The sequence below is a fragment of the Gadus morhua genome, chromosome 16 (genome assembly GCF_902167405.1).
Source record: "Gadus morhua chromosome 16, gadMor3.0, whole genome shotgun sequence".
Taxonomy (NCBI): Eukaryota; Metazoa; Chordata; class Actinopteri; order Gadiformes; family Gadidae; genus Gadus; species Gadus morhua.
The window spans coordinates 14,411,857-14,427,105 of record NC_044063.1 but is presented as its reverse complement, the minus strand read 5'-3'; the positions used below and the strand labels follow the sequence as shown (position 1 = coordinate 14,427,105).

Genomic DNA, 15,249 nt, shown 5'->3' with positions numbered 1-15,249 from the left:
CTGTCTTTATGGGATGTCCTAAGGGTGAAGGTGGCAGATATACTGATCTGCAGCAAGGCCTCATTATAGAAATAGACTGGGCGGGGGGGGGCAAAGAATGTACGGCTGACGTCTAATTAAGAGTGTCTTTATTGATTATACCAGCCCGCGTTGATGGCATGCGGTCTGATAGAGGTACGCTGCTACTTATGTAGATTAAAGTCTTGACTCACCGCTCCTTAGACTGCCTTCCGGGACCCTTTCTCAAACTTATCTCAAACTAAAATATTGATATGTGCTATTTTTCAACCGTGTTCTCTCATGTGCAGGTTGCCTTCGTGTTAATTGTATCCATGTGAGAGATTAGTAAAGATCGTGGTGGCTTTGGGCCGTCTGCAAGTAAGCAAGGTGAATTGAACATTTTCTATAATAAGACTGCTAAGAGTTTAGGCAACACTTGGAGGAAGATTGATTCAACTTGTATTAGCCTTGGCAAAAGACTAAAACAAATGAATGCATTTTCAATATTTTGAATATATTTGAATGTAAATCATGGGTCTCAATGTTATGAATGTGTACATTTTACCTCATATTCTACCGTATCGGAAATAAACAACACTGAAAATCTTACATCAAAACCATTATTCTAAATATGACTTTGAAATCTCACTTCCCGTCGCCACAAATAGTTAGTTAAAGGGCTCCATGGATGTGGATGGATGTGCTTAAACATTTGGTCTCTGCAGCTGAAGGACCAATGAGTCACTCCTATCCACCTCGAGTCCAAAAAGCACATGATGTATGCTCTCTCTCTCTCTCTCTCTCTCTCTCTCTCTCTCTCTCTCTCTTTACTAAACGTCCTGAAATGACTCATGGAGTATGCTAAAACATGTCATGTTCATCTGGCTAAGCTAAGCCTAACCTTTAGCTTTTAGTGCTCCATCACCAAAGTGCTGCTATGTATCAAATGGCGGCACTGCTTGTTATCAGGGCTAATATGTAAGATAAAGCTGGCAGGGATCTCTGTGCTCCTGCCTGCCCTCCTGTCTGGGCTGCTGCCAGCTGCCAGCTCCCCCTCTCTTTCTCTTTCTCTCTCTCTCTCTTTCGCATCCTTTCTCCTCGGTCGCCCATTTCCTCGGAGAGGTTATGGATGATGAGATTGCAAATGAGCTTCCCAGTGGTGTGTGTGCATGCGTGCACATGTGCACGTGTGCTTATGGAGGTGAAGGAGAATTATGTATAATGGGAACCAAGCAGTAAGAGAGAGAGGGAGAGCGGTGGAGAGAAAGACAATTAAGACAAGAGAGGGAGAAAAAAAGGAGGGGAGGGGGATTGAGAGGATGAATGTCATCACTCGTCGTCACTGTGACTCACCCCCCCCCCCAGCACAGCCTACCACAGCTACAGTCTACTCTCTCTCCATCCCATCTTCACGCCGCTTGTTCACTCTAACCCATCCTCTCTCTCGCTCTCTCTCTCTCTCGCGCGCTCTCTCGCTCAGTAGCGGCGCACGCAGCCGCGGTTCAGTATACCGACTGTCTGCCTCTCTCCTCCTCTCTCCCCTCTCTCTTTCTCACACACACATTCACACACATCCACTCTGAGCTCCCTCCCGCACACAGACGCTCGCGCTCCTCCTGCTGGTCACAAGCTCTCCAGCACCGCCAGAGAACACACAGCAGAGCCTCCAGGGACCAGGGAACACGCCAGCGACAGACCGCAGCACCAGAGCCGAGATCCTCGATCAGACAGAGCCAAGCAGTGCGTCGGCTCGGCCACAGGGAAGATGAGTGTGAGGATGAGGATGGGTCCGAGGTCTCCCCTGGCGTCCCCCTCGCTGCTGCTGCTCCTGGTGCTTCACAACGCGGCGCTCGGAGGGGCCATGCCCTCCGCCTTCCAGCTGGCCCCCGACACGCCGGCTCCGGCAGAGCCAACCCCCACGCAGGCCACCCCACGCCTGGACCCCTGCGAGGGCCGGCCCTGCCTGAACGGGGGCTTCTGCCTGGCCCTGCACACAGAGGGCCGGCCGGAGGGGACCTGGGAGTACAGCTGCACCTGCACGCCCGACTTCACCGGACGCAACTGTGAGGTGAGGAGACGGAGCGTCGGGTTGCTGTTGCGCCTTTATGAAGTAAAGTGACACTGTGTGTGGGTGTGTGTGTGTGTGTGGGTGTGTGTGTGTGTGTGTGTGTGTGTGTGTGTGTGTGTGTGTGTGTGTGTGTGTGTGTGTGTGTGTGTGTGTGTAACTGCAACAGTGAAATGGTTTGACTTGCTTGGTAGAGGATGCTTGTGTGTGCGTGTGTGCATACGTGTGTGTCTGTGTGTGTCTGTGTGTGTGTGTGTGAGTGAGAGTGCTCATGCATGCTTTGAAGTTTCCTGCGACTGCATTCCTCCGTTGAAGACCTAACTGTATTCAACTGTAAGGATAAATGTGTTCACAGTTTGTGATGCTGACCCATTGTCTTTGTAAACATTTGTGTGTGGTTGTGTGTGTGAGGGGGGGGGGGGGGATTTTTGTCCTCCCAGTTTGTCGATGGTTTTTAATACCAGTAAGACAGCTGTTATTGAGACGGGGAGAGTAGTGCTGCGTTGCTGTGGCAACAGGAGCAAGGAGCCGCAGCAGAGCACGCAAGTGAAAGCAGTGTGTGCGCTTCTCACTGTGAATGTGTGTTTGTGGGAGTGTGTGTGTGTGTGTGATATGCGCAAGAATATCATTTTAACAGTAGGAAATGAATGAAAAACATCCTGTTTATTGGTTTTTGTTTCTCAGCAGTTTGTGTGTGTGTTTGGGGGTTTGTGCAATGGGATCAGTGTTAACATAGAAACTGAATCAACAGAGGAAAAAGACAAAACACAAACACACATACGCACAAACACACATATACGCACAAACACACACACGCACACACACACACACACACACACACACACACACACACACACACACACACACACACACACACACACACACACACACACACAAAGAGACAATTTTTCCGTCTTGTGTGCTTTGTTGGGTGCTGGAGCCCCTGACTCATGTGTGGGTGAATGGGTTCATGCGTTAGAAGCCAGAAGGACAAACTGTGGAGCCATGACGACACGGCCCATCAGGAGGGAGAGACAAGGTGACTGAAGGAACGGGAGGAGGGGGAACTTCACTAGCACCGCCAACAGGTGGCAGACATCGCTCCCGTCATCTACCCTAGTGCTAGTTCCCGTGCTTTCTTCAACGTGTGTGTGCGTGTATGTGTGTATCTGTATATATTTGTGTGTGTGTGTGTGTGTGTGTGTGTGTGTGTTTGTGTGTGCGTGTGCATGTGTGCACGTGTGTGGGCGTGCAGAGAGCGAGAGAGAGGGACTGTCTGTGCATGTATTTGTGTCTCGGGTGTGTGCCGGGTTTGTGTGTGGGTGTGTCTCCGTGCTCGAGTGTGTGCGTGTGTGCTTGGTGTGTGCACTTCTGTGTCCGGAGAGAGGAACAACTTAATGGACCATTCAGCCGGGGACACTGGTAGCGGGCTCCTTTGCTGTCCTGGTTTTCTATCTCTCAGGATAGTGGAAAGAGGACAGCAGCAGTCTGCCACTGTTGCGGATGGTTCCGCTGCTCCTCTGCTCCTCCACACAGACAGCACATTCAAACAGCAATCATCCTCCACTTATTTATTATTTCATTCTTCATTCGACATCAGTGAGAGGGACCGACAGGCTCTTGGAGGATGCCATTTTGTCATTCCTTCGTCTTGTCCACCTCTCATTTATCCTTCTCTACGGTGGGTCAGATCACATGATCTCTTCCCCAGCAGCTGAGGCATTTTCCAACCTGCTAGTCCCCCCCCCCCCTCCCCCAAAACGTATGGTTAGTTATTTCTCCATTGAAACATTAAAGCAGTGCCGTGGAGATTTAGTGTATGATCTATCATCTGTCTGGGTTGGTCATAATGAATGGCCTCTGCTTGTGCCTTTTGCTAACACTAACAAGGAAGAGAGAGAGAGAGAGAGAGAGAGAGAGAGAGAGAGAGAGAGAGAGAGAGAGAGAGAGAGAGAGAGAGAGAGAGAGAGAGAGAGAGAGAGAGAGAGAGAGAGAGAGAGAGAGAGAGAGAGAGAGAGAGAGAGCACGGCTGGCAAGACAAAATCCGACAAAAGATTGGATTCAAACCGTGAATAAAAATGTAGCCGAACACGAGTATTTAGCCCTGTTATGTCTCACATCTCTTCTCTCTTGCTTTCTACATTCGGTGTTAGACCTAGTTAGGAGCTGCGGTTCTGGTGACCTGAATAGAAATAAAATTGAAATTCTGCTCTAGTTTCAATCACTTACAGCGTTCCAGTGAACGCAGCTTACTGGAAGGGAACCTGGAGGTTAGCTCTTGATAGAGTTTATCATTGCTATGAACTCACTTCATGGAGCACAATTTGCCATCTCCATTTATGCCAAACCAAAACTCGTCCCAGCGAACGCATCCCTTTTACCCCCTATTCACAGGCCAATAGCAGTGTGAACTGTTTCTTTCACACTTCACACTCCGCCTTGAGCCTCAACCCATCTGGAGCATTTAGGGTTGGCTTGCTGAAGGTCTAAGCATGTCATCTGTTGGCAAGAGGAACCAAGGGATGGAGGAAACCAGTGACCCTCTAGTGGTCAGACGACCTGTTCACCGTCCCGGCTATACACACATGAGCTCCTAGCGATCCAGCCTTCTTCTGCACCGGGAAATATGTGTGGTGCGGGCTAGCACATCCAGAGTCCAGCAGCCTCCACCAGAAGACCGCAGCCCAGGAAGATGTAATTGGGATACCTCTGGCGTTTTGATTAGGGAGAGTAATCGTCTTATCAGCATCGTCGACACAGCCTCCCGGCCGCTGCATTATTTATGCATGTCTTGGCGTGAGAGTTTATCCTGCTGTTTTGCACTTTGCGTCTAATGGAGCGGAAAGGATGCCCGTCTTTAAGTTTCTCATCGATTCTGGACGGAGCGTCCGTCCTCTGTTTGATCCTAACCAAACGTCGTTCCTCTTGATGTCTGTTGTTCAAGGCTGGTAATTGTGAGGAGGCCTGTGGTTGCACGGATGCGTCGCCTGGCTGTCAAACTTTGCCCCCTCTGTCCTGGGTCCGTGCTCCACACTGCTGCTGCTGCGTTGATCACCCCCCCCCCCCCCCCCCCCCCAGCCTCATCCAATTAGCCGGAGCTCAAAGCTCATCACCAGCCTTTGGTCTCAGCAGTGCTTTGATATGATATCCCAGCTTGTTAGTCAGCGGAGGGAGGGGGACGTGGGCCACCAGGGATATGATTCGATATTTATTTATACAAAGTATATATATCTATATATTTATCGCCCCCGTCTCATCCCTCTTCACCGCATTTACCAAAGCAGCATGCGTCCGGAACTGCGGGAAAATGAACGAGGATATCTGATGAGGTCGATTTTATTCCAATTACACAAAAATGATTGAACATTTATGTAGATTTTTGTACAATTTACACATTAACATTAATAATCTGAATCTATCATTGAAATGTTCTTATTTGTAACAATAATCAGCCATCAGCATTGGGCAGTGTTCCTGTAGCCGATGTTGTGTCCTGGATGAAGTTGTTGCTTTGCATTTAGCCGACGGTACGTAAACTTTAGAGCAGCCTTTGGAGCGTATAGCATCAGATTCCCGTCATTAAAAGCAATGCTCCAGTTAGCGGCTACGCCTCATTTCCGAGCATGGGTAACCGCCAGCTCTGGTGGAGGGCCGTTAATAACAGTACACCTATTACTGGCTTCCTGCTGACATCGCCCAAGTAAACACCAATTAACCCTTATTGAGTACAGGTGTTGGAATAGCTGGAACACGGGGGGCGGGGGGGCACATGTTCACCCACAGAGTAGAGCAGTCCCCTAGTGTACCCAGAGCGTCTAAATGCTTCTCGGTGGAGTGTGACGCATGCTACCTTGGTGAAAAGATGTCCTCCGAGCTTTCAAGTGTCTTTTGATGCGGCGCTGGGGTTCAGCGTGAGATCCCCGCCGAGGGGTTATCGGTAAGGCATCAATTCTGCTCGTGCTCTGGGCCTCAGAAGTGATGATGCGGCACCCTATCGCCTTTGAACAGGTGGGCCAGTGGCCAATCACTTTGCTCATTTCCATATCAAATATTACCTGGCCTTTTGATCCGCCTGTAGCGGTTTTGATACGGAGCGGCCCCTGGATGGACATGCATATGGATGGGATTCAAACCCACACCTCCTCCTCCTCCTCATCCTCCTCTCTTCCCCCCTTCGACTGGGTTTCTCTGCTCAAACTCTGCTGATCAAAGATTCTTTATGATGCATGTTCCTCATAATCAAAAGGATCTGGATCAGTGTTACCGATATATACATGCACCTGTTGTGGAAGTTAACACACAAAGGCTAAGGTAAGGAGCTAGGTTGGCAAAGGGAAGGGGGATAGGAGGCAAGGGAAGGAAAGAAGGAAAGGAGAAGATTTCCAAATAGACAGACAGACACACCGGATAAGCCTGCAGCCTAGTTTTCCTCTAACATCTCTGTGACAGCTATGTGAGGCTAAAGCCTGGTGGGACATTTTGATTGACATTGCTTAGCATAGTAGATCTGTCTGGAAAAACAACGGAACATTCTGCTTGCCTTCATTTTTGTTGATGGGTTAAATCCGGTAGAGCTTTGAATACTTGTATTCTGCGTCCCCAACTCTGGGTTTTTCCACTTCCTATAACAATCTTCAAAGTGTCTACTTGCCACTGCTCAACTCAGATGTAGTTATCTTTAAAATAGCACTCCTACTTCATGGACTCTTTTTATCTCAGTCAGTCTGTCGGCCTCACTAGTCTGACTTAACGATCTCTCTGTCCTGAATGCAAAGAAAAAGGCCATGGCGTTTCCCCAACGGGTTTGGTTTTGGACTCCCTCCTACCCCCCCCCCCCCCTGTCTGTCTGCATCGGCAGCTATTTATATCTCCCTCTAACGGAGCAGTGCCTTTGCGTCACTCCACTGTGCCATAATGGGAAAAGGGGCCATTGCGGTTTCGTCTCGGCGGTAATTCTCCGTAACCGTGTGTCACCGTGAGGTTGGCGGCTCTTCCAGTGAGCCATCGTGTTGTCACCTCGACACAACACACTTTAATAGGGTTACATGTGGACTGGCCAGAAAAGCACAGGCATGTGTGCTGATGCTGATCAGCATGGGGCAGTACATGAAGGGGCGTGTTGTTAACATTATATTCTAGACTTGGTAAAAGTGGCGCCTGGTGGCGTGTTGAAGTCCTCATGTTGTTCCAGAGGCACTCTTCCTGAACGATACCCTCCATTTTACCCTCCATACCCTCCATCATCCTATCACATTTTTCCTCCAATAGACGCAGCCGCCTGACACACTCAAACAGATATAAATAAACAAACAAATCAACAAGAGCCAACAACCCACACAGCACCACCTACACCTGTCACTTGACGTGATGCGAGTGGTATTTAATGAATACACTTGGGAGAAGGCTAGCGTGCTGTGTTGTGTGTATCTTGGTTTGTCGCACACATCCTCTTGCTATTCCTGAACAATAAATGGCAGATATTGAATAAAAAAAATACCCCCAGGGGGCGATTCAGAGGAGAGAGGGGAGAGCGGCACAGTCAGCCTTTGGGCATTAGCCACAGAGATTATCCCGTATTAACCACCAGGCCTGTCGGTAGGTTGATAGCGAAGGAGCGAACTGTGGAAGGTTTTTTTGGCGGTCTGCCGGGAATTGCGCTGAAAATGTTCTCGGTAAGATGATGACTAAGGGGTCTTTGGGATACTGCCTGTTGTTTTGGTTGATGTATTTTCATCGACCGCCTGATATGATATGAACATTTGAAAAATATACTGCAGCAACATGAAAGGATTGAGTATTTTGCTGAAAGTTTCGGGAAGTGAATCAAGATGGACACATGCTAAGAATATCAAACCCACTATCAAACTCATATAATTCATAGTAATGAGTGCTCATAGCACTTTGCTGCAGTGGATAGGGACTTGGGTGCAGTTAAAAAATATATCTTGCATATTTAGTGTTTAACTTGTAACCTTTCATGAGGATAGTTTGTAAAGTTATTTCCCAGTCATTTTCTGAGCAAACCTTGCATACTAATTTACCAAACTGTTTGATAGGATGCGGAAACTTTGGGGCCTGAGGCCGGCCCTCTGTAGGTGTTCGGGGGGGCGGGCTCCCTCACCCGGAACATTATTTTGATAAAAAAGCTATATTTCGATGCTCTTATATGCAATCGTGCATCCTATTTACATTCTAGGTATATTTTTTATCTTTGAAAATTGTTAATGTGTACCCCAAAAACTGTTTTATTTCCAGATTATTATGAATTGCGATGGTATAACTTTGGTAGTTGTTATAATTAGAACTAGCTTTGATTAGAAGCATAATACTTAACAACTGAAATAATGAATTATTGATATGAATTATTTTAAATACAGTTCCTGCAGTGGATGCAATGACAGGCCTGTAACAGGTTCTCTCCCTCCCTCTGTCTTTGTCTCTCGCAGTCACACAAAATGCCCATGTGCCTAATAGTGTGAAGTAGTTGCTTGAATGACACGCAGACGACCCAAAACGTTCTTGTGTAATCCTTTTATTTTCAGACTCCTGACTTGAGGGCTTTATTGCATGATTGGAATGAAAGATGCACAGATCCAGAAGAATGATAAAAAAAATAACAATATGTTTGTATTATTATTATTATTATTTATAAAGAAACCTTTATGCATATTATTTTTTATTTGATGTATATATTTATTTGATTGTTGAAAAAACGATTGTTATTGTTATAACAAATATAGATCTAAATATATATATCATTTTTTTTTAGATCCTCTGCTATTCATGAATCATTCAGGTCCTCGGATGCTCAGTCCTCACAACACTTTTTAACAAAGACTAGAAACAAAATGGATCTCATCTAATGTAAACCATCTCCTTACCTTAACTGTGAACACTATCAGCTTATTTCTTTCCACGTAGCTCATGGCGGGGGGGGGGGGGGGGGGGGGTACGGAGAGGTGGTGTGTTCAGCTTGGCTACAGAACATTTGATTGAGCTTCACCTCCCAGGGCTTTAACACTGATTTATCTCCACCTGATCCCTCTTTTGCTGTGGTCACAAGAAGTAAGAAATCAATATTTCTTTTTTGGTTGATGTTAAAGCAATTTATCATGTGTGTGAAAAGATATATAGCAAAGAATGAAGTACAGAAGCTTTAGCTTAAAAAAACAACAAACGAACTATCAGTTCAGACACATAAAAAAAGTACCCAACACATGATGAGGTTGTTTACGAAATGGTGGCCATGAAACAAATAGCAAAGCATTGATACCCAGCGGAACTGCCAACCTGCCAAGATGTCTCTTGCTTAAAAGAGAAACTGGTATCAGGCGTCCTTTTCCATTATGGTGGGCCTTTCTTTTTGTGCCTTTCCCACCTTGTTGTCATGCCTCCCTTGAGGCGTTTCTACATTTCGAGAAAATTGCAGTTCTCCGTTTGAAAATAGCAAGTGTTCAGAGGCAGTGGTGACACATATCTGTTGTCAACGGTTTGCAGAAGATCATGATTTCAAACCATGGCTTTATTCCCGTCCTCCACTCATATCGAGTGATAAACCCATGACGAGCACATGGCGAAGAACAGGTAGAGAGACTGATGCTAAACACAACACGGCTATTTTAAGATGCGTGGTTTGTTTCTAGTTTTTTGCATTTCTTTCCATCCCTAAAATAGCTTTCTTTGTAGAGAGCGTTTATTGAAAGATGGAGAGCATTGCATGCATAACATTTGCTCAACAAGCAAACAAACAAACACACACACACATACACACACACAAGCAAACAAACAAACACACACACTCCCACGTACATACACACCCACTAGCCAGCACCATCATAGGCAGGGTGGCGGTGCACATTGGGTCAGCCCTGACTCTGAGCACTCTTACAGCAGACTGGGAGCGAGTAGCGGTTCTTCCCGCGTGTTTTTTCCTGCGTGGTTATTTGAGGATGGCTCTCTTTGTGTTTCGGTTCTTCCGGGGTAGAGCAGGTATACTCTTTGCCTACCTGCCTGCAGCCCTGCTTTGACCTGGCTTGCTGAGTGGAGGATGCTGCACTGAAGGGTTGTTCTTTATTTGCAGAGGCTGGTTGACAGCAGGAACAGAGCGTTCCACTTGCAACGTCTTCAAGACTACAGGCCTGACAGGTGTGGTAGCCCTGTGAAACACAGGGACTGATCTGTATATCTCTGTACCTGAAGCCCCGGGAACACAAGGCACAATGTACACCGTTAACTAACGCTGCTGTACCTATTGGATGAGTCTCAGACTCATGTTGCAGAAAGATACAATTTGTATAGTATGTTGATTTATGACACCATGGGAACAAAAAAAGAAAACGTTGTTCGATATACACATAAAGTACTCTTCTCTGTATACTAGTGCTTTTGTTAACAGGCATTCAATGTGTGTAACCTTTGCTAATGTGCTTGCACACTGCCACGACAAATTCCCTTAAAAAACCAGAGGTGACACCCACAGATGTAGACATGTAAGACAGAATTGATCCATGGTCTACATCCAAGCAATAGCCAATACAAACACTGCACACCTGCTGATGTGTGACTGGTGTTATATTTCCGGAGTGGCCCGGCTACTCAGGGTCTCAAGAACCCGGTTCAATTATGGTTCCTCTCCAACAATCTGCAAAGTGCTGTTCTGAAGGAGTTGCAGGGCTTTGACGCAGCAGCGTCTGTAAAGGAGAGCCCCCCCCTCCCCTCCAGTCGCAGCTCTACTCAAACACAAAGCGGCTTCCGCCTCGCTGCAGCAACCCAGAACCCCTCTCCTCTTTAATCATAACCCGTCGCGCTGAGCCGGCCCCGGTCCCACACTCTTTGTTTGTCCCACCGGGTTCTCATCTCTTCCTTTTCTACTTTTCACTCATCGTCTGCTTTGTGTACGACACATCCCTGTTCTGTTGTTTTTTTTCCTGTCCATCGTTCTTTCTTCTTTTCTCTCCGTCCCGTTCGTATTAGTATACACTACACACACAACAACCCGATGACAGGAAGTTCCCTCGGAGTTTAGAACACGTCGAAACGGGTTCCACCTTGGAACTGATTGTTTTGGGTGAAGGAAGCTGCGAAACTCTTTGAAGGCACAGGGCCGGAATCCTGATAAGCAGCGTGGAGAGCGTGCGGGCAGCTGCTTTGATGTGCGGAGAGAGAGAGAGAGAGAGAGAGAGAGAGAGAGAGAGAGCTCACATTAAAGGCTACTGTGCATCGCGTGCACTTTCTGACCGCTCGAGGAGCGCCACGTCGGGCCGTCTTATCTCCCCGGCCGCCCGCATGATGAGAAAACCCTCAACACAGAGCTCGGAACATTGTCTCCCCGGACGGAAAATCTCTCTCCCAAATGAGATTACTGGAATTGGGTTGTAGCGCTGAAAAAAACAAATGAAATATCTAGTGAAAAAAAGAGCAACAACTAAACTGCCGGTAGCGGTTCTCCCAGTTCACCCCGTAGAGAGATACACAGAGAGCGCCAGCTGGAATGGGACTTCAGACAGTGATGTTCATGCTATTATTCACGTGATGCGCACAGTGATTGTGAGGCTAGTGGTGCCATAGTGTTGTACATGCTGTACGTGATATGGCTGATGCTTGCTGCCTCTTCCATTGTGTCACCGTGCTCGGAGACACAACGGCTTGTCTTCTTGGTAAGAAGAAGGCATTAATCTGACCTCCACTCCCACGGACGTTCTCTACAGAAGCACTTAGAATCCAACAGGGCAAACCTCTGAGACGGTGCTATTAATCTCCTTGAATGTCTGTTTTAAATTACTGTACATCCACCTTGTAGATAAAAAGGCTTGAGAAGCCTGCAACACTGAGTTTAAAACAAGCATTTTATTAGACAAAGAGCCTTCGATTTTAGGCTTCCTCTGAATATAAGCTCTCTGGAAATCAAGCAAAAAACAAAACAGTATCTTAACCACCAGTCAGTCAGACCTTATAGCCACAACATTTAGATGCACCACACTGAAATGTAAGTATGAAGCGGAGAACTTCAATTCATGAGATGATGTCTACAGGATTGAGCTTTTATTTTGAAGACACAGACCGACTGGTCACACACTATTGGAGCTTGTCAATCATTTATCACATAGCAAGAGTGACAGCAGACCCCTCGCAGCCCCGTCTTAACACAACGAACACACACAGACACAGAAGCACACAAACGTACACACACACACACACACACACACGCACACACATGCACACATACACACACGCACACACACACACACTAACATGCACACACAAAAAAGCGAGTACACACACACACACAGAAACAATCAGAAATACACATTGTTGCTCCTTTGTCGTACAAGCTCAGCGTGCGCCCACTCTTACAAGAGAACATTTTAAATTTAAAGTTTAAATAGAGCATTCCCTGGGAAATAATTAATTGTTTTGACGTTTCATCGTGCTTCTGCCAAAGGCTAGGATATTTTAAATCATCAACACCCTAACACTGTGGCTGCCTCAAGAAATATTATCACACAATATTACCACATATATAATATATATTACTACAACCGCAAACACTAATTGCTCAAATTAATGAATTACTCACTCAAAGCTATCAACCTGAAAGTTGTCTTTTGGTTGTCAGGTGTCAGGGCAGTGTGTGTATCAGAAGAGCTTCCATGTCTAGCTGTCCTGGTCAATGTCATTGTAAGCCTAGTCAGCTCTGTCAATCATCTGTCAAACCCAACATTTTCATAGAAAACAGCATGGTTTCAGCTAGACAGACAAATGGTCATAAAACAACAAAATAAGTTGAACTAACTGATTGATCTGAGAAAGAAGAAAGACTCCCAGAGGTTAAGTGATGTGGATTACTGTAATACTAACACAATATAAATCAGGCTGTAGGGAGACCTGGAGTTCTTGTAAAGCTCAGCAGATGATAACCCCAGCCTTAAACCCAAGCCTGTCTCTGCTTGACATGAAACAGTTGAAGACAGCCAGGATAAAATAGGTTACCACGACCAAGACAAGTATGTGCCCTTTGTTGGATTGAAATCACACATGGTGCATTGTTTTTTAATTTATATGATCTGATTTACGCTATTATATATGCCAAACTTTAACCATCAAACCAATGCTAATTTTTTTTATAAAATAGGCATTATTCAGGTATTGATTGTTGGAGGTTTTTATCTAACTTAGATTGTAACCAACTGTCTTTTCGGTTGATGTCCATTTCCACAACCTCTGTTATTCCGATCTCAGACTATCTATCCTTTAATATTAATAAAACAAGCCTCACATCTAAATGGCTATTCATTCATAAGTATCAGAGTGTATACAGACATGCGAATGTCCATAATATCTACAGTAAATCCGAAAAACATGACATTATTACGAGTATTCTAAAATTAAATCAGGATGAAAGAATGACCCTTAACTTTCATGCATGGGCATTTTTGAGGAACACAAAAATTAAGTGGCGTCTGGAGATTTGAATGTCACAGGGTACCATCCTTATTCATTAAAAAATAGTTGAACCGCTCTAATAGCACCTAGATTATGATTCATGTTTTACTGTCGATATGGTGGGATAGGGAATAGGGCTCCTTATTGAGTCAGTGTGTCAGAGAGTATGGGGTTTCTTGCAATCGGATATGTGCCCCTGGATGTGTAGGACTTGAACAGAAGCCACATAGTGTGCGTAGCTTGCACATAGTGTGTACGGATGTTTATTCAATATAAAAGTGTTTTTGTTGTCCCATTTGTGTGTGCGTGTTTGTTTCTTCGGTTTGTTGCTGTCCGTGTGCACATTGCCTTATTGAGAGTCAGTGATACTATTTGAATGTTTTAAATTTGTTCTGCAGGCCACCTCAGAAGTTATGCAATGCATTGAAATAATTTACCTTCTTTCTGTTTTTAAAATGATTCAAACATCTAGAAAGAGATATTTTAACTCAATCTAAAATGAGAATTGGGGAGCAATTTCAGAGTGATTTTAGCCCTCCCTTAAACCCTGAAGTCTTTATTTTTTATTATATTAAGTTCTATCTTAGTTATTTTGGATTTGGAGGGCTCAACATTTATACCTCCTAATTCATATTGACAATCTCATACCACAGCTCTGGCTAGATGAAATGTTCCTTATAGTATGTTAGACCTTGTTGTAGCAGCTGTTACAAAGGTGAGTAAATTTTTTACATATATTTCATTACATTTAAATATATGTTTTCAATTTACCTCCAATGTTAGCTAGAATAGTTTAGTTGAAAAATCTGGGCAAGAAAAATTTAATATTTCTCCTACATTATATAGATCTTGTTTACCTTGTTATGGTTAAACATATACAAAGGAATCTCATATGTTTACAATACCTACAATACCCTTCTTGACAACAAACCTTTAATGGATAAATAACGTCAGCCTTGGCACAGCCGTCTAGCCTAATATTTACCTTTAACAACAGCATCAATCTCAGTACCTCTCGCGGTTTTACAAAATGCACTGTTACTGAGTCTGCACCAAAACCCAACTCAATAACGGTACCCAACAATAGAAGAGTTCAATCTTTTATTTATTCCAAGGTAGCTCAGAGTTAGAAAAAAAAAGATAAGTGATGCGCCTCAAAATGAGCCAACGGGTAAGTGACAACGGTGCTGGCTGCATAATAACACCACTGTGTAGTCATAACGCACTGCTTGTGCATTTCAACACCCTGTGCCACAGACGGAACACCATTGCGCTGTTAATCTTTCTTTAAATGCTGCATAAAGATTCCTATTAACCGACACATGTGATTCTTGCGCCAGTCACTCTGTGTAAGTGATAGTGTGATTATGCAGATTCCCCTGCTCTTGATGCTTCTCCTCTCGGCACCATGGGGGGGGTGTTCTCACGTTCACCATGGGAGAGACACGCCGGTGATAAATAGTTTCATAAAAGCGTGATAAGTTATTTTTATGGAATGCGTTATCATTATGATTCACACTGGGGGGTCTTTCAGCCGAACCACCGGGACTCACATGGCAAGCCGCACAATTTGTGCTGTTCATTTTCACACACACACACACACACACACATACACACACACACACACACACACACACACACACACACACACACACACACACACACACACACACACACACACACACACACACACACACACATTCACACACACGTATGAAAGCTAATTGCCATCAGGTTACCTG

At 45.3% G+C, this 15,249-nt stretch overlaps 1 protein-coding gene across 1 annotated transcript in view; it reads left to right on the top strand.

Annotated features, from left to right (window-relative positions):
* The first annotated feature begins 1,407 nt into the window (after positions 1 to 1,407).
* The window catches only part of dner (delta/notch-like EGF repeat containing), a 36,786-nt gene continuing 22,944 nt past the window's right edge, over positions 1,408 to 15,249 (top strand). The window contains exon 1 of the mRNA XM_030337076.1: positions 1,408 to 2,068. Coding sequence (XP_030192936.1) covers positions 1,766 to 2,068 — 303 coding nt within the window. The 5' untranslated portion in view covers positions 1,408 to 1,765. The remainder of the gene's footprint in view (positions 2,069 to 15,249) is intronic.